Source organism: Grampus griseus (assembly GCF_964374135.1).
Source record: "Grampus griseus genome assembly, chromosome: 1".
NCBI classification, from domain to species: Eukaryota; Metazoa; Chordata; class Mammalia; order Artiodactyla; family Delphinidae; genus Grampus; species Grampus griseus.
Window position 1 is genome coordinate 15,996,405 of NC_139017.1, and position 23,387 is coordinate 16,019,791.

Consider the following 23,387-nt stretch of genomic DNA (forward strand, 5'->3'; position numbering starts at 1 on the left):
ACCTTTGCTTTATTTTTGTGTGTGTGCTCCCAACCTTAGGGGCAAGTCAGCTCCAGGAAGAGGAACACAAAACCTGTATTTGTAGCGCCACCTTCTGGAAAACAAAAGGAAGACTCCTAATTATCAATCTGTAGAATTGTTAGAATCAAAGTAAATTAAGCCTTACCAAATAAGAAAGGCATTTGCTACTTCAAATACAGCCAAAAAAGCAGCAACAGAGGTACTTTTCATCAGACACCATGAACAGTCATGGTAATATGGTAGTACAAAAAGAAAATGACAATTTTCCAGCAGTCAAACCCAAAGACATGGAATATTGCAATCTAAATAATAAAGAATATAAAACAGGTGTTGTGAGGGAATTCAGTGAGCTGCAAGAAAACTCAGAAAGGCAATACAATAGACAATAACAGTAAAAATGTAAGAGCATTTAATACTCCACTATTAGTAATGGATAGATTGTCCAGACAGAAAATCAACAAGGCAACGTTGGAATTGAACAACACTTTATAAGGAAAGAATTTATGAGACATATACAGAACATTCCATCCAACAGCAGTAGAATGCACATTCTTCTCAAGTACACATAGAACATTCTCCAGAAGAGATTGTATGATAGGTCACAAAAAAAGATCTTAGCAAATTTAAAAGATTGAAATCATATCATCTATTTTCTCTGACAACAATCGTGTGAAGCTAGAAATCAATTAAGGGAAAAGTGAGAAGGTCTACAAATATGTGAAAACAACACATTTCTAGACAACCATTGGATCAAAAGAGAAATCAAAGGGAAATAAAAAGTTGTCTCAACAAATGAAAATGAAAATAAAACATATCAAATATTGCAGGATGCAGCAAAAGCAGTTCTGAGAGGAAAGTTTACAGCAATAAATATATTTATTAAGAAATTGCATCTCAAACGAACAACATAACTTTACTCCTCAAGGAACTAGAAGAAGAACAAATTAAGCTCAAAGTTAGCAGAAAGAAGGAAATAACAAGGATCAGAATGGAAATAAATGAAATAGAGACCACAAAAGCATAGGAAGGATCAACAAAACTAAGAGCTGGTTCTTCGAAAAGATAAGCAAAATTGAAAAACCTTTGGCTAGCCTAAGACAAAAAGACGACTCAAATAAATAAAATTAGAAATGAAAGAGGAGATACTACAACTGATGCTACAGAACTACATAGAGTCAAGAGACTACTGTTGAACAATTCTATGCCAAAAAATTATATAACGTAGAAGAAATGGATACATTTCTAGAAGCTAACAACTTGCCAAGATTAAATCAGAAAAAAATAGCAAATATGAACAGACAATGACAAGTAAAGAGATTGAATTGGTAATTTTAAAACTTCTAACACAGAAAATTCCAGGACCAGATGGTCTCACTTGAGAATTCTACCTAACATTTAAAGAAGTATGAACACCAGTCCTCCTCAAATTTTTCCAAACTGTTGAGGAACACTTCCAAACTCATTCCACAAAGCCCAGCATTATTTTGATACCAAGACTAGATAAGGATACAAGAAAGGAAAACTGTAGACCAATATCCCTCATGACTATAGATGGAAAAATTCTCAACAAAATATTAGTAAACTGAATTCAAGAACACATTGAAAGGATTAGACACTATGTCCAAGTGGGATTTATCCCTGGGATGCAAGGACTATATTGAAAAGATGCTCAACATGACTAATCATAAGGGAAATGCAAACAAAAACCACCATGAGATATCATCTCCCATCTGTTAAAATGGCTGTCATCAAGAAGACAAGAGACAACAGGTTCTGTCAAGGATGTAGTGAAAAGAGAACCTCTGTATGTTGTTGGTGGGAATGTAAATTGGTCCAACCAGTATGGCAAACAATGTGAAGATTCCTCAAAAAATTAAAAATAGATCTACCATATGATTCAGCTATTCCACTTTTGGGTATATACCCAAAAGAAATGACTACAGGATTTTGACAAGATATATGCACTCCACATTTACTGCAGCATTATTTATGATAGCCAAGATTTGGAAACAACCCAAATGCCCATAAATGGATGAATGAGTAAAAAAGATGTGGTACATATGCACAGTGGAATATTATTCAGCCGTAAGAAAGGAAGATATCTTCCCATTTGTGACAACATGGATGGACCTTGAGTACATTATGCTAAGTGAGGTAAGTCAGACAGAAAGACAAGTGCTATATTAGATCATTTATATGTGGAATCTGAAAAAATTAAACCCATAAAAAACAGAGTAAATGGTGGTTACCAGAGGAGGGGGGTGGCTAAGAATGATGGTGTTTAAGGGTACAATGTGTAATGAGTAATAAATAAGCCATAGAGATCTAATTCATATAATATAGACAATAATATTGTATTATAATTATATAATATGATAAATATCACTATATTGTCAATCATATTACAATATGTAAATGTATCTATGTAATAAGCTGTATACCTTAAGCTTAACAAAATGTTACGTGTCAGATTTATTCAATAATAATTAAATGCCATACTAACACATAGTTTACATATAATAAATCTTTTTGAATTAATGAATAAGATGTTGACAGACTGGTATTTTTTTCTTCCTGCAATCTACATAGATGCCCATCATTATGCAAAAATGTAGTAATTATCATTATCATTTATTGAAAACAGTACTTACCAGTCTTCCAGTTTCTTTGTGATATGCCAACAAACATACCCATGATACACTGTTGTTGAAATTTTACAGAAGAAACTGAATTTTGGATTAAAAAACTTGCTTAAGGTAACCCAACCAGTAAGTGACACAGTTAGAATTTGAGCTAAGGTCTTTCCGCAAAGCAGAAGTGCTGGCCACTATCCTAATATTTTAACTAGGTTAGGCCATAGTTCATGTTATATTAAATGGTCAAATTCCTTAGGGTTTAATGCCTAGATAAGTCTAATATTTCCCTTAAACTTGAAAATGTGTTTCTATTTTTCTAAGGGATTGTGTTTATTCATTACAAATTAAAAAAAAATTAATTACGAAGTATTACACAGCTCTTATAAAATAATTTGCCAAATTCAGAAGTTAATAAAATAAATTTCTCCTTTCAAATTTTATTTCCTAAAGGCAACCACTTTTATTAACCTTATTTGTACTAAGCAAGACTTTTTCTGTGCCTATATTCACATACTCATGTAGTTAAAATTGTTTTTTATAAATATGGGATCATGTTGTATTGTACTGTATCTTCCTTTTTTTTTCCCATTACAACATGTTTTGTCTATGTGAAGACATTGATCCACTTAATTTTTTGTAAGGACAAAATAGTTTTCCATTTTATGGATGTACTGTAGTCCATCTCTTGCTTATTTAGGTTGTTTCTGTTACTTTAATAGTACAATGATACATCATTAAAAAATTCCTGACTCATCTTGAGTGTCTTTTGGTGCTTTTTTAGAACAACATTTTATAAAAGATCTTTTATTAAAGACACTTCAATGCCATTTGTTAGTTTCTTCAGTATTTCACATGTTTTTCAATGTACATTGTACCAAAATTCCATAAATAAATGTATTGAATACATAATGGTAATACTTCCTCTTTCACATTGCCTTGCAGAAGCAGCAAATTCACATATTTTGTGGAAGTAACATCTATCAGTTAACTGTTCAGAACGAAATTCTAAACGTGCTTACCTTTTTTGGAACAGTGATGACATTTGACAGTAAAACTTAACATTGGTAACCATTCATCAATCCCTAACTTCAGCTTCTTGAGTAAAGGGGCTTGTTTTCTGAAATTTTAAGGACCTTGTTTGTTTCAATGTAATTTTTCCTGAAATACACATCGGCACTCACAAGATGGTTTGCTATAGATCTCAAAAGTGCAAATATACCCAGAACCCAGGTCAGAGGCTTTTAGAAGTGTAAATTGCTTGTATTTTCTTTTCTGTAAATTGCCTGTGTTTTGCTGCCTTTCAACTGGGTTGTTTCATTTTTTCAAAGTTTCTTTTCTTTCCCTCAAATATAGTGACCACAGCACAAAGTCTTTGGTTTTCCCGTTTATGGCATTCCTAGTTTATGAAGACATGACAGATCTTAGAAATTTACTGCACGTCTGTCCTGAAATTTGTGTTTTATCATTCCCATTATAGTTTTACTACCATGTGTATGTGTATGCACTTCTAATGAACATTCCTAAAGTTGTGTGACTTTTGACACTCTTATAAATGAAGGTTTTCTGTATGTGTTCAAAGACCAAATTGTTTCCTTCTGGCCATATACACGAGTGCCTATTGTACTGCATTCTCACAGTACTCGGTATAGTGAGAAATTTTTGTTTTTTGCTATAGATGTTGATGTTTTTCCACATCTTCATCTTTATTTATTGTTATTAGGAGATTGGTACTATTTTATGCCACACAGTTTCAATATTATATTTGGAAATGGCTTACGTGCATTTTTCCTCTTGCCCTTTTTTCCTTGCTTTTTCTTCCCTTTTACTTCCCTCCCTTCTATTCTCATCCTTCCTCTTCCCCTTCTGGGGAAGTGATGGTTAGGAATGCAGCCTTGAGAGCTAGACTACCTAGAATCAAATCTCCGCTCTGACACCCACCAATGTGTGACCTTGGGCATATAGCTACACTTCCCGCTGCCTCAGTATCTTCTGCTGTCAAATGGGCATATTTATTTACTTCATCAAGATGTGAAAGGATTATATGTGAGTTAACTCAGTGGTATGTAAATGCTAGGAACAGTGCTAGCACATAACGTATTAATTTGTTTAAAATATTATTATTCTTTTCTCTACTTCTTTCAACAGGTTCATTCAGAGATCTGCCTGTCTATTACCCATAATCACCCCAGGACTCAAGTTACTAAGAGCATGGGGGTTCCTGTTGGGTTCTCAACAACTCTGTCATCCAAATATGGGGAGAGATGTCCATGCAGTGAAAGGTGTAGTGAGGGAGCTTGCAAATGGCATTCTTCACAGAGATTAAATGTGGCAGGTGACATGCAGTCCCCCAGAGGAAGCAGCTCTGGGAGGACAAAGGTTGAGTGTTAGGCATAACATCCATTATCTCTCTGGACCCACTGAGAGAGTCATGTGGGACAAAATAGACAAGATGACTGCCTTTTGCATCTTAAAGTGTAGTGGAAAGACCCTCATTAAACAATTACATATGATTGTGTTAAATGTTACGAAGAGCTATGAGCGTGTGTAATGGAAAGGCCTCATGGATTCTGGGGATTCAAGGAAGGCTCCATGGAGGAAAGGACTTTAAGCTGTTGTCTCTCCCACGTGCAGTCTAATAATTTGAGCCAAGAATACAGTTTATACATATTTCTGCTATTATTTTGTACCTGAAGGGCAAACATACAGCAATAACGAAACTTTCTTTTCTTCTAATTGTCTAGTGTGTCCTCACACAGTTATTTCCAGCTACTTTTATTGCATCATACGATAATCTTATGGTGCCTTCCATTATCTGGTAAAGTGAGTGACTATTCTCTTGTGTAGTTTTTACAGTTTGTTCTTCACTTCTGCTACCCTTTATGCAACCTTACTGATCTGTGCTATTTCACACCACTACTCTTTTTCACATCTGGATCACTGACTTGATGCATAATTTTTGTTCCTCTCTCTGCTTTTGTAGGTCCTTTTCAGTCAGGCTTTCTTGGTAACTCTCTTTCCTGCTTATCTAGTAGATAATCTGTCTATTTACTTCTTTAACTATTTGTCACTGACAGTTTAATTGCTAATCCTGTTTGCTTTCTCAGCCAACTTCATAATATTGTTTGAAATATTTTTCCCATTCTATTTTTGTTCTAATTATATAAATTTAATGAAATCTATATATTTAACGTACAATGAAAACAAAAAAATAGCCTAAGAAAACACAATTCTTGAGAGAATTTTTTAAAAAGTAAAAAATAAGTGACTAGCAATTCTTTATTCATTCAGCAAACATAAAGTGCTAAGTGCCAGCCAGCCTTCTAGGAGAGAAATTACTCTGTGGTCTACAGTAATTGCCCTAAGCAACATGACTTTATCAGATGGGGATGGAGAGGGAGAATTGTAATGACTGAAAAAATTAAGATGGAGATCTGTCCTGACTAAACCTTTTCTTCCTATAAGTCAGTAAAATCTAAAGACTGAATTTCTTATCTCTTTATAAGGCCTATGGCCCTGGCCCCTGCCTCCTTTAACTGAAATACATGTTCTAAGAACTCTGTCTAGAACAGGTAAAATGATGGATGCATTTTACTTAGAGGCAATTCATTTAACTGATATAGTAAGTGAAATATGCAACGATTTTAATCTTTCATAATATGTGTAGTGGCATTTAAACAGTAAATTCAAATAATTATGTTTTTTAAATAATGACAAAATAGCACATTGCTTTTTAAATTTCCTTATAAAAACCACTGGTGAATTAATTAGTTGCAAATAGGTGATTATAAAATTTAAAAAAAGTAAAGCTGTTGAAAGCACATGGCCTCTTAGAGAAAGGTTAATTTTTGAAACATAGCTTATAATTTCTGGAATAGTTTCTTTAGTATTTTAATTTTATTTAAAATGACATTTGAATTATAATTATCATTTTCAAAGAAATTAAAAATTAAGTTTAACAGGTTGATTTGCTTTAGAATTATGTTAGTCACTAATGAAATGCTTTAAAAAATTTCTTTTTAGCGTTGTGGATGTATTTCGAAAAAAGGAGAATGATGCAGCAGTTAAAATCCAGAGCTGGTTTCGAGGATGTCAAGTTCGAGCATATATCAGGTATATTGATTTTGTCATGGAACCTCAGATATATCATAAAAATATACTCCTTAGAAAATGTAATTTATTCATGTGGTTCTTATTGCAAATAATTTTTTATTTTACTTGTAATGAAGTTAATAAATTATATGATGTCCTTTAAAGACATAACTCTTTTTGGTCATATTTTCTCACATATAAAGAAACTAAATGATGTTGACCATATCTCTTTTAAAAATTCTCAATGTCATAAATATACTTGATCAGATTATTTTCTTCAAGTTCCATAGGATGTGAAAAATTATTGGACTTGTATTTTTATAGCAATGAACTTATTGACTGGTAAGAAAGAAAAACAAAACAAAACAAAAAGAAGCTATTCCAGTCCTCTCCAGCGTGTTGGTAAATAAAGGCAAATGACACCAAAATGATGTCATTCTGATTACAGAGACTGTAGTTGATCCCTATCTTAACTGTTTCCACTTTTTCTTCAGTGCTCAAATTTCCCTCAGTTTCTCATCAATTCTGAAAAATATTGCCCTGGAAGAATATGACTAATCCATAATTAACTCAGATGGTCAGCTAGGGGTTATACTGTATAATTCCTTATATTTACTAGTAGGAGCCAGACATGCAAATAAAAGCATGAAGATGATGGTTCTCATTTGGCCACTATACCAAATAGGAACATGGGAGCAGAGAGTATTTTTTAATTCAGCAGACTAAAATGACTTTAGCTAAGATAGACTGAGTAATATAAGAATGAAAAAGGGAAGTGTTTCTTGACCTCACAAATTATTTCAAAGTACTTATAGCGATTCATATCAATAGTGCCTGGCTTATTTCTTAACATGTCACTATGACCTGTTTTACATAGTCTTTTAAAAAATATATTTCAATATTTCATTGCATTCTTCTGTCTTTTTAATTTTCTCTTGACTTATTTATTTTTATTGAAGTAATTTACAATATTAGTTTCATATTAATAGCGATTCAAAATTTTTATAGATTATATTACATTTATAGTTACAAAACATTGGCTATATTCCCTGTGCTGTACAATATATCCTTTTAGCTTATTTATTTTTTACAGAGTAGTATCTCTTAATACCCTACCTCTATCTATTCCCTCCCTCTTCCATCACCCCACTGGTAACTACTAGTTCATTCTCTATATCTGCGCGTCTGTTTCTTTTTTGTTATATTCACTAGTTTGTTTTATTTTTTAGATTCCACATATAAGTGATAACATATAGTATGTGGCTTTCTCTGACTAATTTCCCTAGGCATAATACCCCATGTTGTTGAAAATGGCAAAATTTCATTCTTTTTGGTAGCTGAGCAGTATTCCATTGTGTGTGTGTGTGTGTATACACACATATATACATATATATATATGTGTGTGTGTGTATATATATGTATATATAAAAATATCTTCTTTATCCATTCATCTGTTGATGGACATATAGGCTGCTTCCATATCTTGGTAATTATAAAGAATGCTGCTATTGGATATTGGGGTACATGTATCTTTTCAAATTAATGTTTTTGTTTTATTTGGATATATATACCCAGGAATGGATTGCTGGATCATATAGTAGTTTTTAGTTTTTTTAGTTAGGTCATATTTTTAGGGTTTTGGGGAACCTTCATACTGTCTTTAAAAGTACATGTAAACTCGGCTTTGAATTTGATTTCTTGAATTGTGAAAAGGAGTATTCTAAGCAAAAATTGAAGATATATCATTGTTTCAATGAAAGCATACTAATAAGCATATTTTTCACCCAGGTACTTACACAGAGTAGCAACAATTATTCAGAAACAATGGAGAGGTTACTTAGGCAGACAACATTATCAACTAATTGTGAAGGTAAATATAAAATTTATGTATGTTGGCACTTGAATTATTGAATTTGTTGTAACTAATTCACTTTAGTCACATTTACATGTAGTTTTGAAGTTATTGATAATAGTTATGTGAGAACAAAATTGGCTTTAATTTTTAGAATGAGAATTCTTCTCAGAAGCCTTTGCTGATTTTTCCATGGAGAATTGATGACTCATTTCTTTATACCCAAACTATACTAGATATTTTATTTTTGTTAAAGTACCGTTCACAGCATATGCATTTGTGTGTATTATTTGTTGAAGAGTCTCTATTTTCTAGACAGTGAGCTCTTTCAGAGTAATCACTGTAGCTTGTTCATCTTTGGTCCACCAACATTTAGACCAATCCCTGGCCCATTGCACTGTCAATAAACATTGGTTGAAGTGCCCCAAATTAATTCTACAAAATAAAAATGTAAGGTAATTTCTCTCTGTGCTACTTACCATTTCCTATAATTGACTCTTGGGATTTTTGAAGATTGCCTTAATAAATACAGCATAACACAATCATCTATATCCACTCATAGACTTGCAGAAGTATGAGATAACATGCCAACTTATACTTCAGTTTAATGATTTCAGAAATTAAGAAAAAATAATTTTTTGATACAAAATGAGGAGGTTTATAATTGCCTACTTCACAAGTTTTCTGATTTGTTACTATTTTCTACTATAATACTTTAAATTTGTTCTTAATTTATTCTTTATTAGAGGCATCTAAGTGAAATTAAAAGATATAGAGAGGGAAAAAAAAAATAAGTAGACAACTAAATGATAAGAGTTCACCTTTGGCAAGAAAAGTTTAAAACATGTTAATAAAATACAGGGACTGCTTGGAGTAAGAGCCTAATACTTTAGATTTAATGAAATAAATAAAGTATTTTTTAAAAAATGCTGGCCCAAACTTTTTACAAGTATTGGCTCTTACAGTTAGGTTTAAAATCACTGTGATGCTCTTATAAAGCAGATTTGATGTCCCTACAGGAGAACCCATTTTAGTGATAACTTCTCTAAATAACATGATTCTCTCAAGTTAAGCTCCTATTTTAATACTATACGTTCCCACTTAATTAATATGTTACTTAAGATTTTAAAAATCCACCAAAACCAAAGAAAAGTTTATTCTTTTAATTTAACTGGCTGAATAGCCCACTTACATGTCTGCAACAAACTTAAAGTATCTTTCATTAATTTTGTTAATTGTTAGCATGGGGTTTCTTGTCTAGAACACAAATCTCTTACATCATTGACATTTCAGACTACTTAAAAAGTAATTTTTAAGTTTTGAAATAATTTCAGATTTACAGAAAAGTTGCAAAAATAGTACAAAGAATTCCCCTATATTCTTTACGCAGATTTCTTCACTAAAGTGAACAAATTTACTTTATCATTTTCTTTTACCCCTCTATACATATTTTTGGTCTTTTTTCTATGGTTATTTTTAATTATTTGAGACAAAGTTGCAGAAGTGGTGCCTCTTTCCTCTCAATTCATCAGTGGATATTTTCTACATAACCATATTAAAATGATCAGAATCAGGAAACTGACATCTGTACAATACTATTATCTAATCTTTAGACGCTATTCACGTTTCACTGATTTTCCCAATAATGTCATTTATAGCAAAAACATCTTTTCCGGGGTAAAAACCAGGATTTCACTTTGTACCTAACTGTTGTTTTTCTTTAGTCACCTTTAATATGTTTGGTCTGTCTTTGCTTTTCATGACCTTGATATTTTTGAAGAATATAGACTATTTTTCAGATTATTCCTCAGTTTTGGTTTGGTTGTGTTTCTTCATTGTTAGATTGAGGTTATGCCTTTTTTCTAGAAATACATCTCAATACATCATATTAGGAACCATATACTGTCAGTTTGTTGCATGGCAGTTAACGCTAAATTTGATAATTTAACACACTTACACTGTAGACTTGCTATTTTTATCTTGTGAGGCAATGTTTTAAGACTGGGTATATACCTTCTTCCTCATCAAAAATTTTGACCCTAGGTTTAGCGTCTAATGATGGATCTTACCAGAATCAATTATTATCATATTTGTCAAATAGTGATTTTCTAATTTTGTCATTTCTTCTGTTTATACTTGTTAGCACTTTAGCATAAGAAAGAACCTTTTTTCCTCTTTCTTCCTTCCTTTCTTTCCTCCTTCCTTTCTCTTTCTTTCTTTCTTTCTTTCATCAGTTTTAACTCATGAATTCCTATTTTATTTAATGGGTTATAATAAATTATCACTAATTGATTTGGTGCTAAAATTTTCCTAGATTTGGCCAGTAGGAGCTCCTTCAAGTCAGTTTTTAATAGAATCAGATTACTTAAACAGGATGATCAAAAATTAAGCTGTTTTCTATGGAGTAATGAGCATTTTTAGCCCTATTGTTTATTATTATTCATTAGTGGTTGGAGATCTATATCTTTGTGTAGACAAGACAGGAGAGTATACTTATGTATATGTCATTCCATGAACATTATGACTTAACTTTCATTGCTGCTATTTCTGCTCACAGCCACCATTCAGATGGTTATGAATTGACACCTCCTTTTAATCAAACATATTAAAGTGTATACATTTCAGTGACTGTTGTCAAAATATTCAACTTTGGAATCTATATTTGTTCTAGTGGTGTTGGAGTTGCTGAAAAAATATCTTTAAAAGTTCAAGTAATGAGCCACCCAAGAAAATTGTTCGTTACTTTAGTGTCTCAACTAGGTTTGATCAAAAAGAGTATTGCTCAGCATCATCGCCAAGTTATTCTCCAGATTTGCATCTAATTATCTTTGCGCTCTTGAAAACAATTAAAAATGGAGATTTTCCTCAGTTAGATTGGTTCTTGATGGTTTTTAAATCTATTAATCTGTAAGGTATTTCAGAACAGGTCTGTTTTATTTATTTATCTGTTTTTGCCATTGAATGCACATAAGGATTCAATAAATAACATAATCTGATCTCAGTACATAATTATTGAATGAGATCAAAATAGCTGACATTTACTGGTTGACTAGTGAAAGTGAAATATTGTACTAAGCATTTTGTATACTTAATGTATATACCAACTAAAGTCTTATACCGGTCCTGTGAATACTATCACCATTTAATAGATGACGAATTTTAGGCTCAGAGATAGTTACTTCCCCAAGGATACACTGTTAGTGATAAGTGGAGAAAAGTTCAAACCCAATTTGGTTTGATTCCAAAACCCTTATATATAGGTTTGATAGGCAGTTCAATCTCAGTCATTATTGGAGATTTCCCTTCTCTGGTTTATACAGAAGTCCTGTGAGACTTAAGTAGTGCCAACATAGCAGAGATTCTTACTTTTGTCGGGTCTTCATTCGTAAGACGTCTATTGTCCGAGCTCATGTGTGTGTTTGATCCTTCGGATTCATCCTTGGAGGATTCCATGGCTACTGGGCCACATAAAGGGAAGGGAATTTTTGCCAAAGCTGATATCTTCCCTAGTGCTTAGGATCCTGTCTCTTCCACAGCTGCCACCAAGTTTATCCCTAGAGTTTTAGCCACCTCCCAGGAGCAATAAGAATGCCCAGTGTCGTATTTTCTTATTACAAAAGCTAACGCCCTGCTCTTTCCCAGGCATGTGGAATATTTACTCCATTTTTTCTCTTTTTCTGCTTACACCTCTCCTCTTATCATCCCCACACACCCTCAGTGTAATTTCTCAGAGCTCAGATTTTAGGGCTGAGAACACATAGTCCTACAGTAATTATTTAAACCACCATTTCCAAATTTATTCTGCATAAATTTTTGTTTTTGCCTAACAGCTATATATGAATACAATAATAATAATAATGCCATATAGTATATATTAGGCTACAAAATGAATGGTATAGTTAGCCATTTTAAAACTTTAGTAACAGTTGCTGTTACTAAAATTTAGCAAAATTTTTAGCCCTGTATGTAAAATAAGTACAAACAGTGCAGCTATTTTGGAATCAGAAGAAACAGAACTGCTTGGTCTCTTTCCCTGTGGCCTCTGTTGTCATCTGAGCCACCAGAGCATAATCTGAAAGCCACTGATTTGAATTTGCTTGTCTGGGGAAGGATCACCAAAAACTGATGTTATTAACTGCCTGGGGGGAAGAGAACTTGAGGAATAAGCGTAGGAAGTAGACTTTTTACTGTAAACTCTTTGGTAGCTTTTGAATTTTAAACACTGTGAATATATTATCTATTAAATAAATTAATTAAAAAGGAAAGTCAATTTAAAAGGCACTACCCCCACCAAACACACACAGGCAAGTAATAAGCGCTCAGGTGAGAAGTTAATGTTACCTCCAAAAGTCTAAGAGGTGAGACTTGCGCTGAACCTCGGGGCATCAGTAGACTATAGCCTGGGGAGAGGGAAGGCCATTTCGGTTAGGAACAGCGTGAATGAAGGTCTGAAACTGGGAATGAGCGTGGTGTAACAGGAAATGGTGAGGATGTTGATCAAGATGGCTCAGAGTATTTGAGGCGCAGCGGCAGGTTGGTAAGGAGCTGAATGTGACTTTAATAAAATAACTTCCTACATTTTTAAAGGACTTTCTTTTTTTTTTTTTTCTCGCGGTTCGCGGGCCTCTTACTGTCGTGGCCTCTCCCGTTGTGGAGCACAGGCTCCGGACGCGCAGGCTCAGCGGCCATGGCTCACGGGCCCAGCCGCTCCACGGCATGTGGGATCTTCTCGGACCGGGCACGAACCCGTGTCCCCTGCATCGGCAGACGGACTCTCAACCACTGCACCACCAGGGAAGCCCTAAAGGACTTTCTTGTTTAAACACATGTTTTACATTCATTGTTTCATATTTTCCAGTAACAGTCTGTCAAGTCGAACGTGCAGGTGTTGTATCTTCATTTTATAGGCGGAGACATGGAGGCTCAGGGTGATTAGATGATGGGCCTCAGTTCCTGATCCCTGCAGATCCATATGCTAAGTACCTACTAAAAGTCTTCTCTGGAGGTCCCTCAGATAGCCCCAATCTGTTCCTCCTTCTATATTCCTTTATTCAGGTAAATGATACAACCATTCAGCTGGAAACCCACAGTCATCCCTGACTCCCCACCACCTTCTTTTCCCCACCCGCTCTCTCTTATCAGTCATCAAATACTTTGCATTGTCCCTCAGAAAATCTCTTGACTCCAACCTAAATTTGATAGTTTCACTCCCATGCCCACCGTCCTCACTGTAGCATACAGCACAAAATTCATACTCTTCAACATGACATGTCACGTTTTCATAGTCTCATGATTGCTTATCTAACCTCACTTCTTGCTAAACCTGTATAAACATACTCTGGACACGTTAAACCACTTTCCATGATATATCAAGATACGCCATGCCCTACAGGTTTTTTGCAAATGCTCTTTACTCTGCCTGGAATGCCATTCTTCACTCTGACCTGCCTCCCATTGGTCTGAATCCCTATTCATCCTTCAAGACTTTACTTACGGATTAACCTTCCGGATCTCCTGAGGCTGAGTATAGAATGGTAGGAGACTGCAGATATTAGGTGTGCCTTCCTCATGCTTTACTCCTGTAGGTGTTTGTGTCACTGTGACCCATTTGTTTGTTTACATCTCTTATTTGGGAGCTCCTGAGATGCAATGACTTTCTATTTATTATATCTCAAACGATCACAGTAAATGTCACATAGAAAGCCTGTAGAATTTTTTGCTAACTGGATAAATTAATAACTCACCGGGATATAAGTTGGAAGACTTCGCTATGGTCAACCTAGCTGGTAGATTGGTATCCACGTTTGCCAAAAATTCTTCCCTACCCGCCTCCTCATAAAATAATGATTCCTCCCCATCTCATTGATTCTGGGCTAAGCCATGTGTTGTGGGCCACAGCCGCAGGGAGACTTAGCCCACGTGCAATGTGAGTAAGAAATAAACTTTTTGTCTTATAAGCTAGTAAGATAGCTGCATTTTTATCTCAGCAAAGCTGATTAATGGTTGTAATGACAACAAAAGCATGATGTTGATAAGAAAACATTCTGAATGGGACACGCAGTGAAGCTTTTACAAAAAGATGTTGTGAGATTTTGAGTTTGTGATGATGTTAGGACACCTCCATGTGGTGGTGTCTTGTACGGCGATTTTGCTATCTCTCGGAAGAGTGTCTGGCACATTATAATTAGCACTGAACAAAAGCTTATTAAAGAGGACTTTTAGATGAAGAGTCAGAGCTAGAGATAGAGGTTTTAGAGCCATCATTATAAGATGGCAGGATTTTCTACCTGATGGAAAAGTATCTGAACAGTAGAGCAGAGGGCCAAGGATTGAGGCTTGTGGAATGCATTAGTAGGATTTAGGCAGAGGAAGGAAGTTATAGGTAGATTATAAACAGAAAAACAGAGATACAATATCACAGGAAGCAGAGGAGAAAACTGTTAGAAAACTTGGAGTTACCAACAGTCTCACTTGTGGCAAAGGTCAAACAAAGGGAACTGTGGAAAGTCAGAAGTCCTAGGATCTCTTTAGATAAGTTCTGTATTTTTAGACAGCCTCCCTCAAAATTCTACTATACCAGAATATTTCTGTCCAGCTTTTAAATAATTCTCACAGCAGCACCAGTCAACTTATCCAGTCCTATAGTGTTATGCGTTCTCCACTATGGTGCCATCACTAACCCACGATAATAGAGCCATTCAGGTTTTCTTTTCTGATTTGATTCTTTTTTGCTTCCTGGATGACTATTGTTTTTGTTTATTTTAATTTTCAGTGTCCATTCAGGTCTTCCTGCTGACTTTAATGCTGTCGTATCTGGCAACATAACCCAAATTTGTCCGTCGTAGGGACCGAGGACTGTTGATTCACAACCTCAAAAACCTTTCCCTGTTAGTGAGGATGTGCTCTGATTCTTCTTTTTTATTAACAGTGGATTTCTAGTCACCTGGTGTGTGTGTTCAATGCACGTGCATCGCAGACCTGCTGAATTCCTGCTATGATTTTACTGCAACCTGCGCTTCCCATTGGATACTCAAATGGTCCTACTGTTTTGGTCCCCTTCTTGTTTTCAACTGTATAATGTTCTATATAGCTTGTCCTTACCACTTTTTGCTTTATTTCATAAATGGTGAAGTGAAAATAGTTATTTCTGTAGGCGATAGTACCAGAAAAATGTTCAAATATTTCATCTCCCTCTTTCGGAAAACTAACACTTCGAGCGTTACCTGAGTGAATTCATCAATATAACCTAATAGGACATCAATATAACCTAATAGTACGCATCTTGTTATCCTTTTCAGTTTCCCCATTATATAGTTTATATGATGTTTAATATCAAGTACACTATTTTTAGTCACCACACTCTGAGAGCAGCTACCCTGATATATGTGATTAATTCTATATGCATTATTGTGAAAATAGATATGTAACTGTAGTTCTAAACAGCTCAGTGTTATGTTTTTAAATTGAGATCATTTGGTGAATAACATATATATGACACCACATTAACAGAACTTGGTTAAAACTTTTTGTTAAAGTATATTAATAGCCTCTGGTAGAACTGATTAATTTATAAAGATAATATTCATTAAAAATAGATTATTCTTCAAATTATAAAAATAATTTAATTTATTGCTGAAAAGGCTCACAGTACTTATATACTGCTTATCATTTTACTGCTCTTCTCACAAAGTTTTCATATTTGATTAGTATTTGAAAGAGTAACAATGGAAAGAAATCTTATTAACCTTAAATGGAACAAAGGATATCATCTGCTATCAAATCCCATTTTGCGTTGTCATCATAAATACCAGCAGGTTTGTTTTTGAATGGATAGTAAAAATACATAAAATTTCAGTCATTATTTTTAAAACTGATGAGATTGTCATGGTTGCTTGTACGGACATTTTTATTTCTCTTCATTAGATAAATGAATGCTCCTTCTATAAGCCCAACTCTTTTTATAAATCTCTTTATAAGGCTTCCAATTCAGTTATATGTTAATGAGGCAACATTTATCACACTTTAGTGTTAGAGCAGAAAACTGAAACATAATCTACTTTTTCCCCTCAGGATCTGGCTTTTTAAATAAATACCAAAGGCTGGATAACTTAAGACTCTGACTTTTCTAATATAAATTTAAAACTTTGCTAACATATTTTCATTATAATAATATGATTTAGATTTAGTTTACTTGCTTTTGAAGATTACATTAATAATAACGGTGAAAAATAATATAATTGGCTTTTAATTTTGTGTGTGTGTAGAAGACGGAAGGTTATTTTAACAATCAGCTGTTGATAACGACCAGATTGATATCAGTTGCCAGCGAACAAGGCAAAGCATATGCACAAAATACTCGTGATTATTTGATAATAAATCATTTTAATGATCATACTCAAAATTATGAAATGAGGATGGCACTGATGTGGAAAATAACAAACGTGCAGGCTCCCCAGATCTGTTATCCATATGTGCCTGGCTTCTAGAGTTTCCAGAGTCATCACTTTAATGCAAATATTTCCTCTGTATTGCCCAGTCTAGCAAATAAAGCCAGTTGATCTGGTCAAGTTCATATAGATGTATTACTCAAATTTATTATAAATATGTATTACTTTAAATGTTCTGTTTTTTGAAAATGATTGACCGTTTGAAACTCAGGTTTTCTTGGTTTCCAACCTAAATGCTCAACAATAATGGAAAGATTAGTTAATTTATGATATGTTCATTAGCAAACTATCAATGTAGCCATTGTATATAAACATATGTGAAGAAGGAACTTGAAACTGAGGAGAAGGACATACCTGTACTAGATCTGTCTACTAGGTGGAAAAGCCTTTAATAGAAATTAAGCTATCAGGGATTTAAGGAGGAGAATTTGCAATCTGAGTTTAAGACTTAAGAGGAGAAACTAGTTCACAGGGTCTGGAACATGGCTATGGGAAGTGGATGTCATCGCGACTGGGAAAGGCAGGCAATAGTGAGAGCAGGTAATTGAGTGTGTTGTATATGTGAATTTGGAAAGCCTTAAGATACGGCAGGAGTTGTGGTGAAGAATAAGACCTTTAGCTTGGTGCCAAAACGTTTAGGGCGTATTATTGGAGTAGGTCAGGAGAGGCGAGGAGGGGAAAGGAGGAGAGTGTACCTAGAGACCTGAGGACGGGTGACAACACCAAAAAGGGAGAGAGAGTGATAAATGTGAAAAGCTTGAGAGTAAACAGTGAGGTTTTTTGTTCTTTGGGTTTTTGTCATGGTAGTTGTTGTTGCTTCTAAAGGAGTACTTCCTACTGGTTTGAAAGTATCCACTGGAGCTGAGAGAATGCCAGCAGCTTCTTCCAGTTGCTGGTGCTTAGACTGGGGGAGAAAAGGTGGTTTCTCCTATAAATGTTTGTGAGGACACAGAGGATTTGGACAGCTAGAAAAGGATGATAAGACGTTTTAGGCAAGGCGAGTAGTAGGAGCACGGACGTGAAGAAGAAAAGATAATAATTTGATCAGATTTAGGTTTAAAGGAGCAGCGTGGTGGGAGATGATCGGAGAACAAAATTGGGACCTGGTGCAGTGAGCTTTGAATGTCACTTGACCTCTAAGAGAGTGGTTCTAATCTATCCCCACCCCTGCCCCTGCACTGTAATTCACCTGGTAGAAAAAACGGAAACTCACACACAAGACATGCTCCCATCGATATCACGGTTCAATCCCATTGGATAGCAGCCCTGTCCAAAAGGTCCACATGGATACTGACAACTGAGAAAATCGATTTTAAAAGGAATACAACTTCCAGAAAAAATTTCAGAAGCCTTCTGAAAATTGAGCTAGGTGACATGACAAGGGCCATATGGCCAACAAGTGGTTTATTTAGTGTTCAAATGCGATTTTCATCCCAGGAATTCTTCCTACTCTATCTGTTCTAAATGCAACATATCAATTCTGTTTATCTTTCTCTCCCTCTTTTCTTTCTCCCCCTCCCTCTCTTTTCCCCTTCCTTCATTTAGTCAACAAATAGTTGGGAAACATCTATAATTGAACATCATGTTTTCATTACATTGAAACTATCATCTTTTATGCTTGATTTTCACCCCAGATCTTTAGTCTTCCTGTTTAAAATAGACTTGGTACCTTAATGATAAAATAGGAAATTAATATATAGTAAGGAAAATTTGGGGATTTTTCTCTGCTGATGAATTACTATTGTCTGTCATTCTTGGATATGTTATCAATATTTAGTAGCTGTGATATATTTGCTTATCCAACTCCATGGAATGGAAGAAAAAAAGAAAACTTTTAGGACAGAATCCTGGAAAATAATATTAAGAACAGGGTTTTAGTATGAATTATAATTTAACTACTCATGTAACCAAAAGAACAAATATTAGTATAACAAATAATCATCATTGCTCAGAATAGAAATATAGAGACAGTATTTTACAAAATCTCAAAGTATCTAACGTGTCTCATAGATAGCTTATGGAAATGCATGATTCACATTCACAAATTATTTTCTAGTGGTTTTAAAAATTGTGGTAAAATATATATAGCATAAAATTGATCATTTTGACTATTTTTAACTGTACTGTTCAGTGACATTAAGTACATTCACATTGTTATGCGAATATCACCACTAACAATCTCCAAAACTTTTCCATCATCTTAAAGGGAAACTCTGTACCCACTAAACACTAGCTCCTCCTTTTCCCCCAGTGCCTGGTAACTACTATTCTACTTTTTGTCTCTGTGAATTCGACTAATCCAGGTACCTCATATAAGTGGATCATACAATGTTTTCTCAGATGTTTTTGTGGTACTTTCAGATCTGGGCTATAGAATTGAGAGTCAATGTAACATCTGTCTGTGCTTCACATGAGAATGATAACCTGGAATCAAAGTGCTTTCCCACCTTTTAACTATAAAATTCAAAATTCTTAGGCTCAAACCTATATCTCTTCTTTGTTCAGAATAAAATTTAACCTCTTATACCGTTTGGAATTTTACTTATAGTTAAATCACATACTTTTAGCCGCAAAATGCGTAACAGTGATAATCCCTTTCCTAATGACCATCAGCTATGTCCCAAGCACCTTAAATACCTGATCTCATTTTATTCTTCACAAGAACTCCATGGAGTATGTGATGTCCCATTTTGTAAGGCTAGAAGTCAAGACTGGGAGACTTCAAGTAACTTGTTCAAGCCGCACAGCTGGTAAGAGCAACGTCAGGACCTGAACTCAGGTCTGTGGCTTGAAAGCTCGCTAATGCTCACTGCTGCTGACTGAACAGCAATATGAAAAAAGATAAGAAACAATATCTTTTTCTGAACCCAACTTTCTCGAATATATAATTTCCAATATGTTTCTTCTGTGTAAAAATATTTAATGGTTATATTTGCCTTGAAGAAATACTCTAAGTAAATATTTTAAGTTGACCTCAAACACCAAGAATTATGCCTTGCTTGCCATAACGAAGAAAGAGAATTTAAAATGAAGTAACATCATTGTGTTCATTTGTAAATAACATATTGCAACCAACTGTTTACTAACTGCTCAGACTGTTGATAACTAATCTAGCCCTGCTGCTCTCCACAGACAATTTGCTGTGGATCAGATCAGGCAATTCAAACAATACTAGTTACAGTGAAACCCTTTTATATGAATTCCTGTTTGTTGCAGGGAGGAAGAAAACCCCTATATAAAAGGCTAAGGCACTTATCTCTGATTTTTGCTGAAACATAACACCTATTACCTAAGTTCAAGTTTATATTAGTCTGATGAGTTTTGACTGAATAAAATGGATAAAGGTATATTTTGTGTGGAAAAAATATGTATTTCAATGTTTATTGTACTGTCATGAATTATGTTAATTGTGTCTTTTTAATTGAAAGAGCAGATGTGGAAGTTTTATTTAAAGCAATATTTTCATTGAAATAAGCTATGTTGCTAAATGATTATTTACTGTCACAGAGATTCGTGCATTAAAAGACAAATGTGTCTGTATTAGAAAGAAACCAAGTCTTTAGGAAATCTTCATTATGTCAGGGGATTTGCTGTAACATGATATCATTGTATTTATGATTTTATGGTGTTAAAATGAATATTAAATGAAACAAAATTCCCAAGGATTACTCAGGAGGCAGCTAAGTACATAACATTTTGTACAGATGGTTGGAAGGCACAATTTTGCTCCATCACTGCATCCATATCCTTGAACGATTTCGACTGAAGACAGCATTCCTTTGAATTTTTCATTAAACCAGACGTCTTGAAATATGAATTCCTTTTATGTTTCTGTGAGTTTTGGCTAAAAGAACCCCAGTGAATAAATCATACAATACTACGTGTCACCAGCACTTGTGAATATTTCTGCTTTGTTATTCTATTCTCAGTAGAGCACCATTGATTATCAAACTCAGCGGAGAGCATTTTATGGTCATATATCTCCATTAGCTCCTAGTTTGACTACCATAGATTTTTCTGGTTAAGCCTGCATTATGTATTAGGAAGCCTATCTCTTCAATACAAAGTTTGATTTCATTTTTCTAAGCATAGAACTCTTATTATGTATTATGTATAAAGAGTCTTATCTTTTATATGTAAAAATAGGCTGCACTGTCTTTGTGTAAAACTAAAATATATGCCATCTTTTTTTTTTCTCGATTCACAGTTAGCATATTACACTATGAAGATGAATCTCTACAATGCAATGGCTGTCAGGGTAAATATTTCTTCACTTGTTAAACAAATGAAAAGTCAATTGTGCCCTGAATTCGCTTTTAATAAAATGAGCAAACCAGTATAATGCAAATTTGATTGATATGCTAATGGTAAAGAGAGAAAAGAGTACATAGTTTAAAAGTTAGTTGTACTAAATAGTTTTGGCAGGGTTAAAAATTAGAGTAAAATGTAAAACATGTAATTATCAATGCTTATATTTTAGGATGTTAAATATCTCTGAGCCATGACTAGAGAAAGACTGTAAATATTAATGAAGCAATGTATTAGTTTCCATATGTCATATAAAATATTGTGATAAATAGATGAGCATGGTTCTGGAATATAAGATTCCTGCCCAATACTAATCAATTAGAAATTATTCATATGATTTCACAGTAATAAAGTCAGTTTCCAGCTTAGAAGTTTTATTTCTATCATTTCTGTGTTCACTTTTATGTGTTATTTGCCTAATAGGAAGCTGAATTTAGCGATTATGAGGCTTCCTTGGTTTCTGCTGAGATTTGGGGAAGAGCCACGACAAAAGTATAATTTCTTTTGTATCAGACAGTATGATTTTTAGCTTAATTGTGAAGCTATTATAAATGGGGAAATTTCTTAAGTGAATTTCATTAACGTCCTTAAAACCTGTGTTTTAATGTTACCCTATTATATTCTCTCTCATTAATCTATTAATTCTTGCTTCTGCTAATAACGGATTTTATTTTGGGTGAAGAAAGATAGTAAAATACCTTCTGAAAGTCCTGTGTTGAACTAAGGCAAGTTGAATTAACATTATTTTGCTGACTTACACTGCTTTGGGAAGGGACCTTCCTATGCAGATGTGAGTGTGTTGGAGCCCAGCCCAGGGCAGATCTCTAGTATCCATCCACCTCTCGGTGGTTCTGTAGTGTAAGGGGAAAAAAGAAGAGGAAGTAGATCTTTTTTGCTTCTTTTCCAGAGGCAGATACTCCAGATGCACTGGTCTGTATTTACCTTTCTTAGAAATTCAGTAATATAAGAAAATAATGTGGCTTTCCTCTTTTAACGGGAATGCGTGAGTCTGGGAATTGAGGAGATTCTGATTCTCTGTACAGCTCTGCCAAAGACTTAACCTCTGAGCCTAAAACAGTGTCAGATTTTTTTTCTTTTCTGCATGCCCTTTGTCAGATACGTCTGCAAAGTAAAAAACAATAGATGACGGAGGACCTAAAGCAGTTGATGGCAGGAGGCTTAGACGTCCCCATAGATCACCATAGGTCACCAAGGGAGACAGAGGCACAGGAGTCAGGATTAGAAAAATGCATTTTCTTGTTTATTATTTAGCCCCCAATTTTGTATTGAATTCTGATCTGGCTTGAATCATTAAGATTCCTTTTACCTTGACTGGGCATATCTAAGAAACTCATATCAAACCAAGCCATTGAGAAAGCAGTGTTTTTGACTTATTCTAACATCATACTAAAAGCTACATTTCCTAACGTTACAGAACCAAACTTGGGTCCTCTTGCCCATACACAGTAAAGCCAATCTACTGACACCAGGTTGTGGTGAAGGAAAGTGGAGCATTTATTTCAGGCACCAAGCAAGGGTTTCCGGTAGCTAGTGCTTAAAAGGCCCGAACTCCCTGAAGGCTTTCAGGGAAAGGTTTTTAAAGACAGGGTGAGGGAGGGGCATTGTGGGGTGTGTGATCAGCTAGTAAACATTCTTCCGATTGGTTGGTGGTGAGGTCATCAGGAGTCAACATCATCAACCTTCTGGTTCCAACCGGCCTGGGGTCTCCGTGCTTGCGGGCAACATACAGTTAACTTCTTCTGCTTGGTGGTGGTTTCAGTATCTGCAAAACAGCTCAAAGCATACGGCTCAGAATATTATCTATAGTCCTTGAGGAGGAACTAAAGGTCCTTAACTTTGTTTAATGGCTAAACTATTATTATTTTGTCTTGCTTGACTGTTTTCCTTTCTTTCTGCATTTTCTCATTTCTCTGATTAAATTTACTCTTTGGAACTTGGGGAAGGCCTAGGAGGCTAAAACTTCTCTACAGACAAGAGGCAGATGGAGGTCGCGGGGTGTGTGTCAGTTCTGGG

The 23,387-nt window shown here is 34.7% G+C and overlaps 1 protein-coding gene across 1 annotated transcript in view; it reads left to right on the forward strand.

Moving 5' to 3' along the window:
• The window catches only part of SPATA17 (spermatogenesis associated 17), a gene marked incomplete at both ends in the record, with an annotated part of 185,195 nt that overhangs the window by 16,740 nt on the left and 145,068 nt on the right, over nt 1–23,387 (forward strand). The window contains 3 exons of the mRNA XM_082679238.1: nt 6,678–6,767; nt 8,535–8,616; nt 21,253–21,303. Coding sequence (XP_082535364.1) covers nt 6,678–6,767; nt 8,535–8,616; nt 21,253–21,303 — 223 coding nt within the window. The remainder of the gene's footprint in view (nt 1–6,677; nt 6,768–8,534; nt 8,617–21,252; nt 21,304–23,387) is intronic.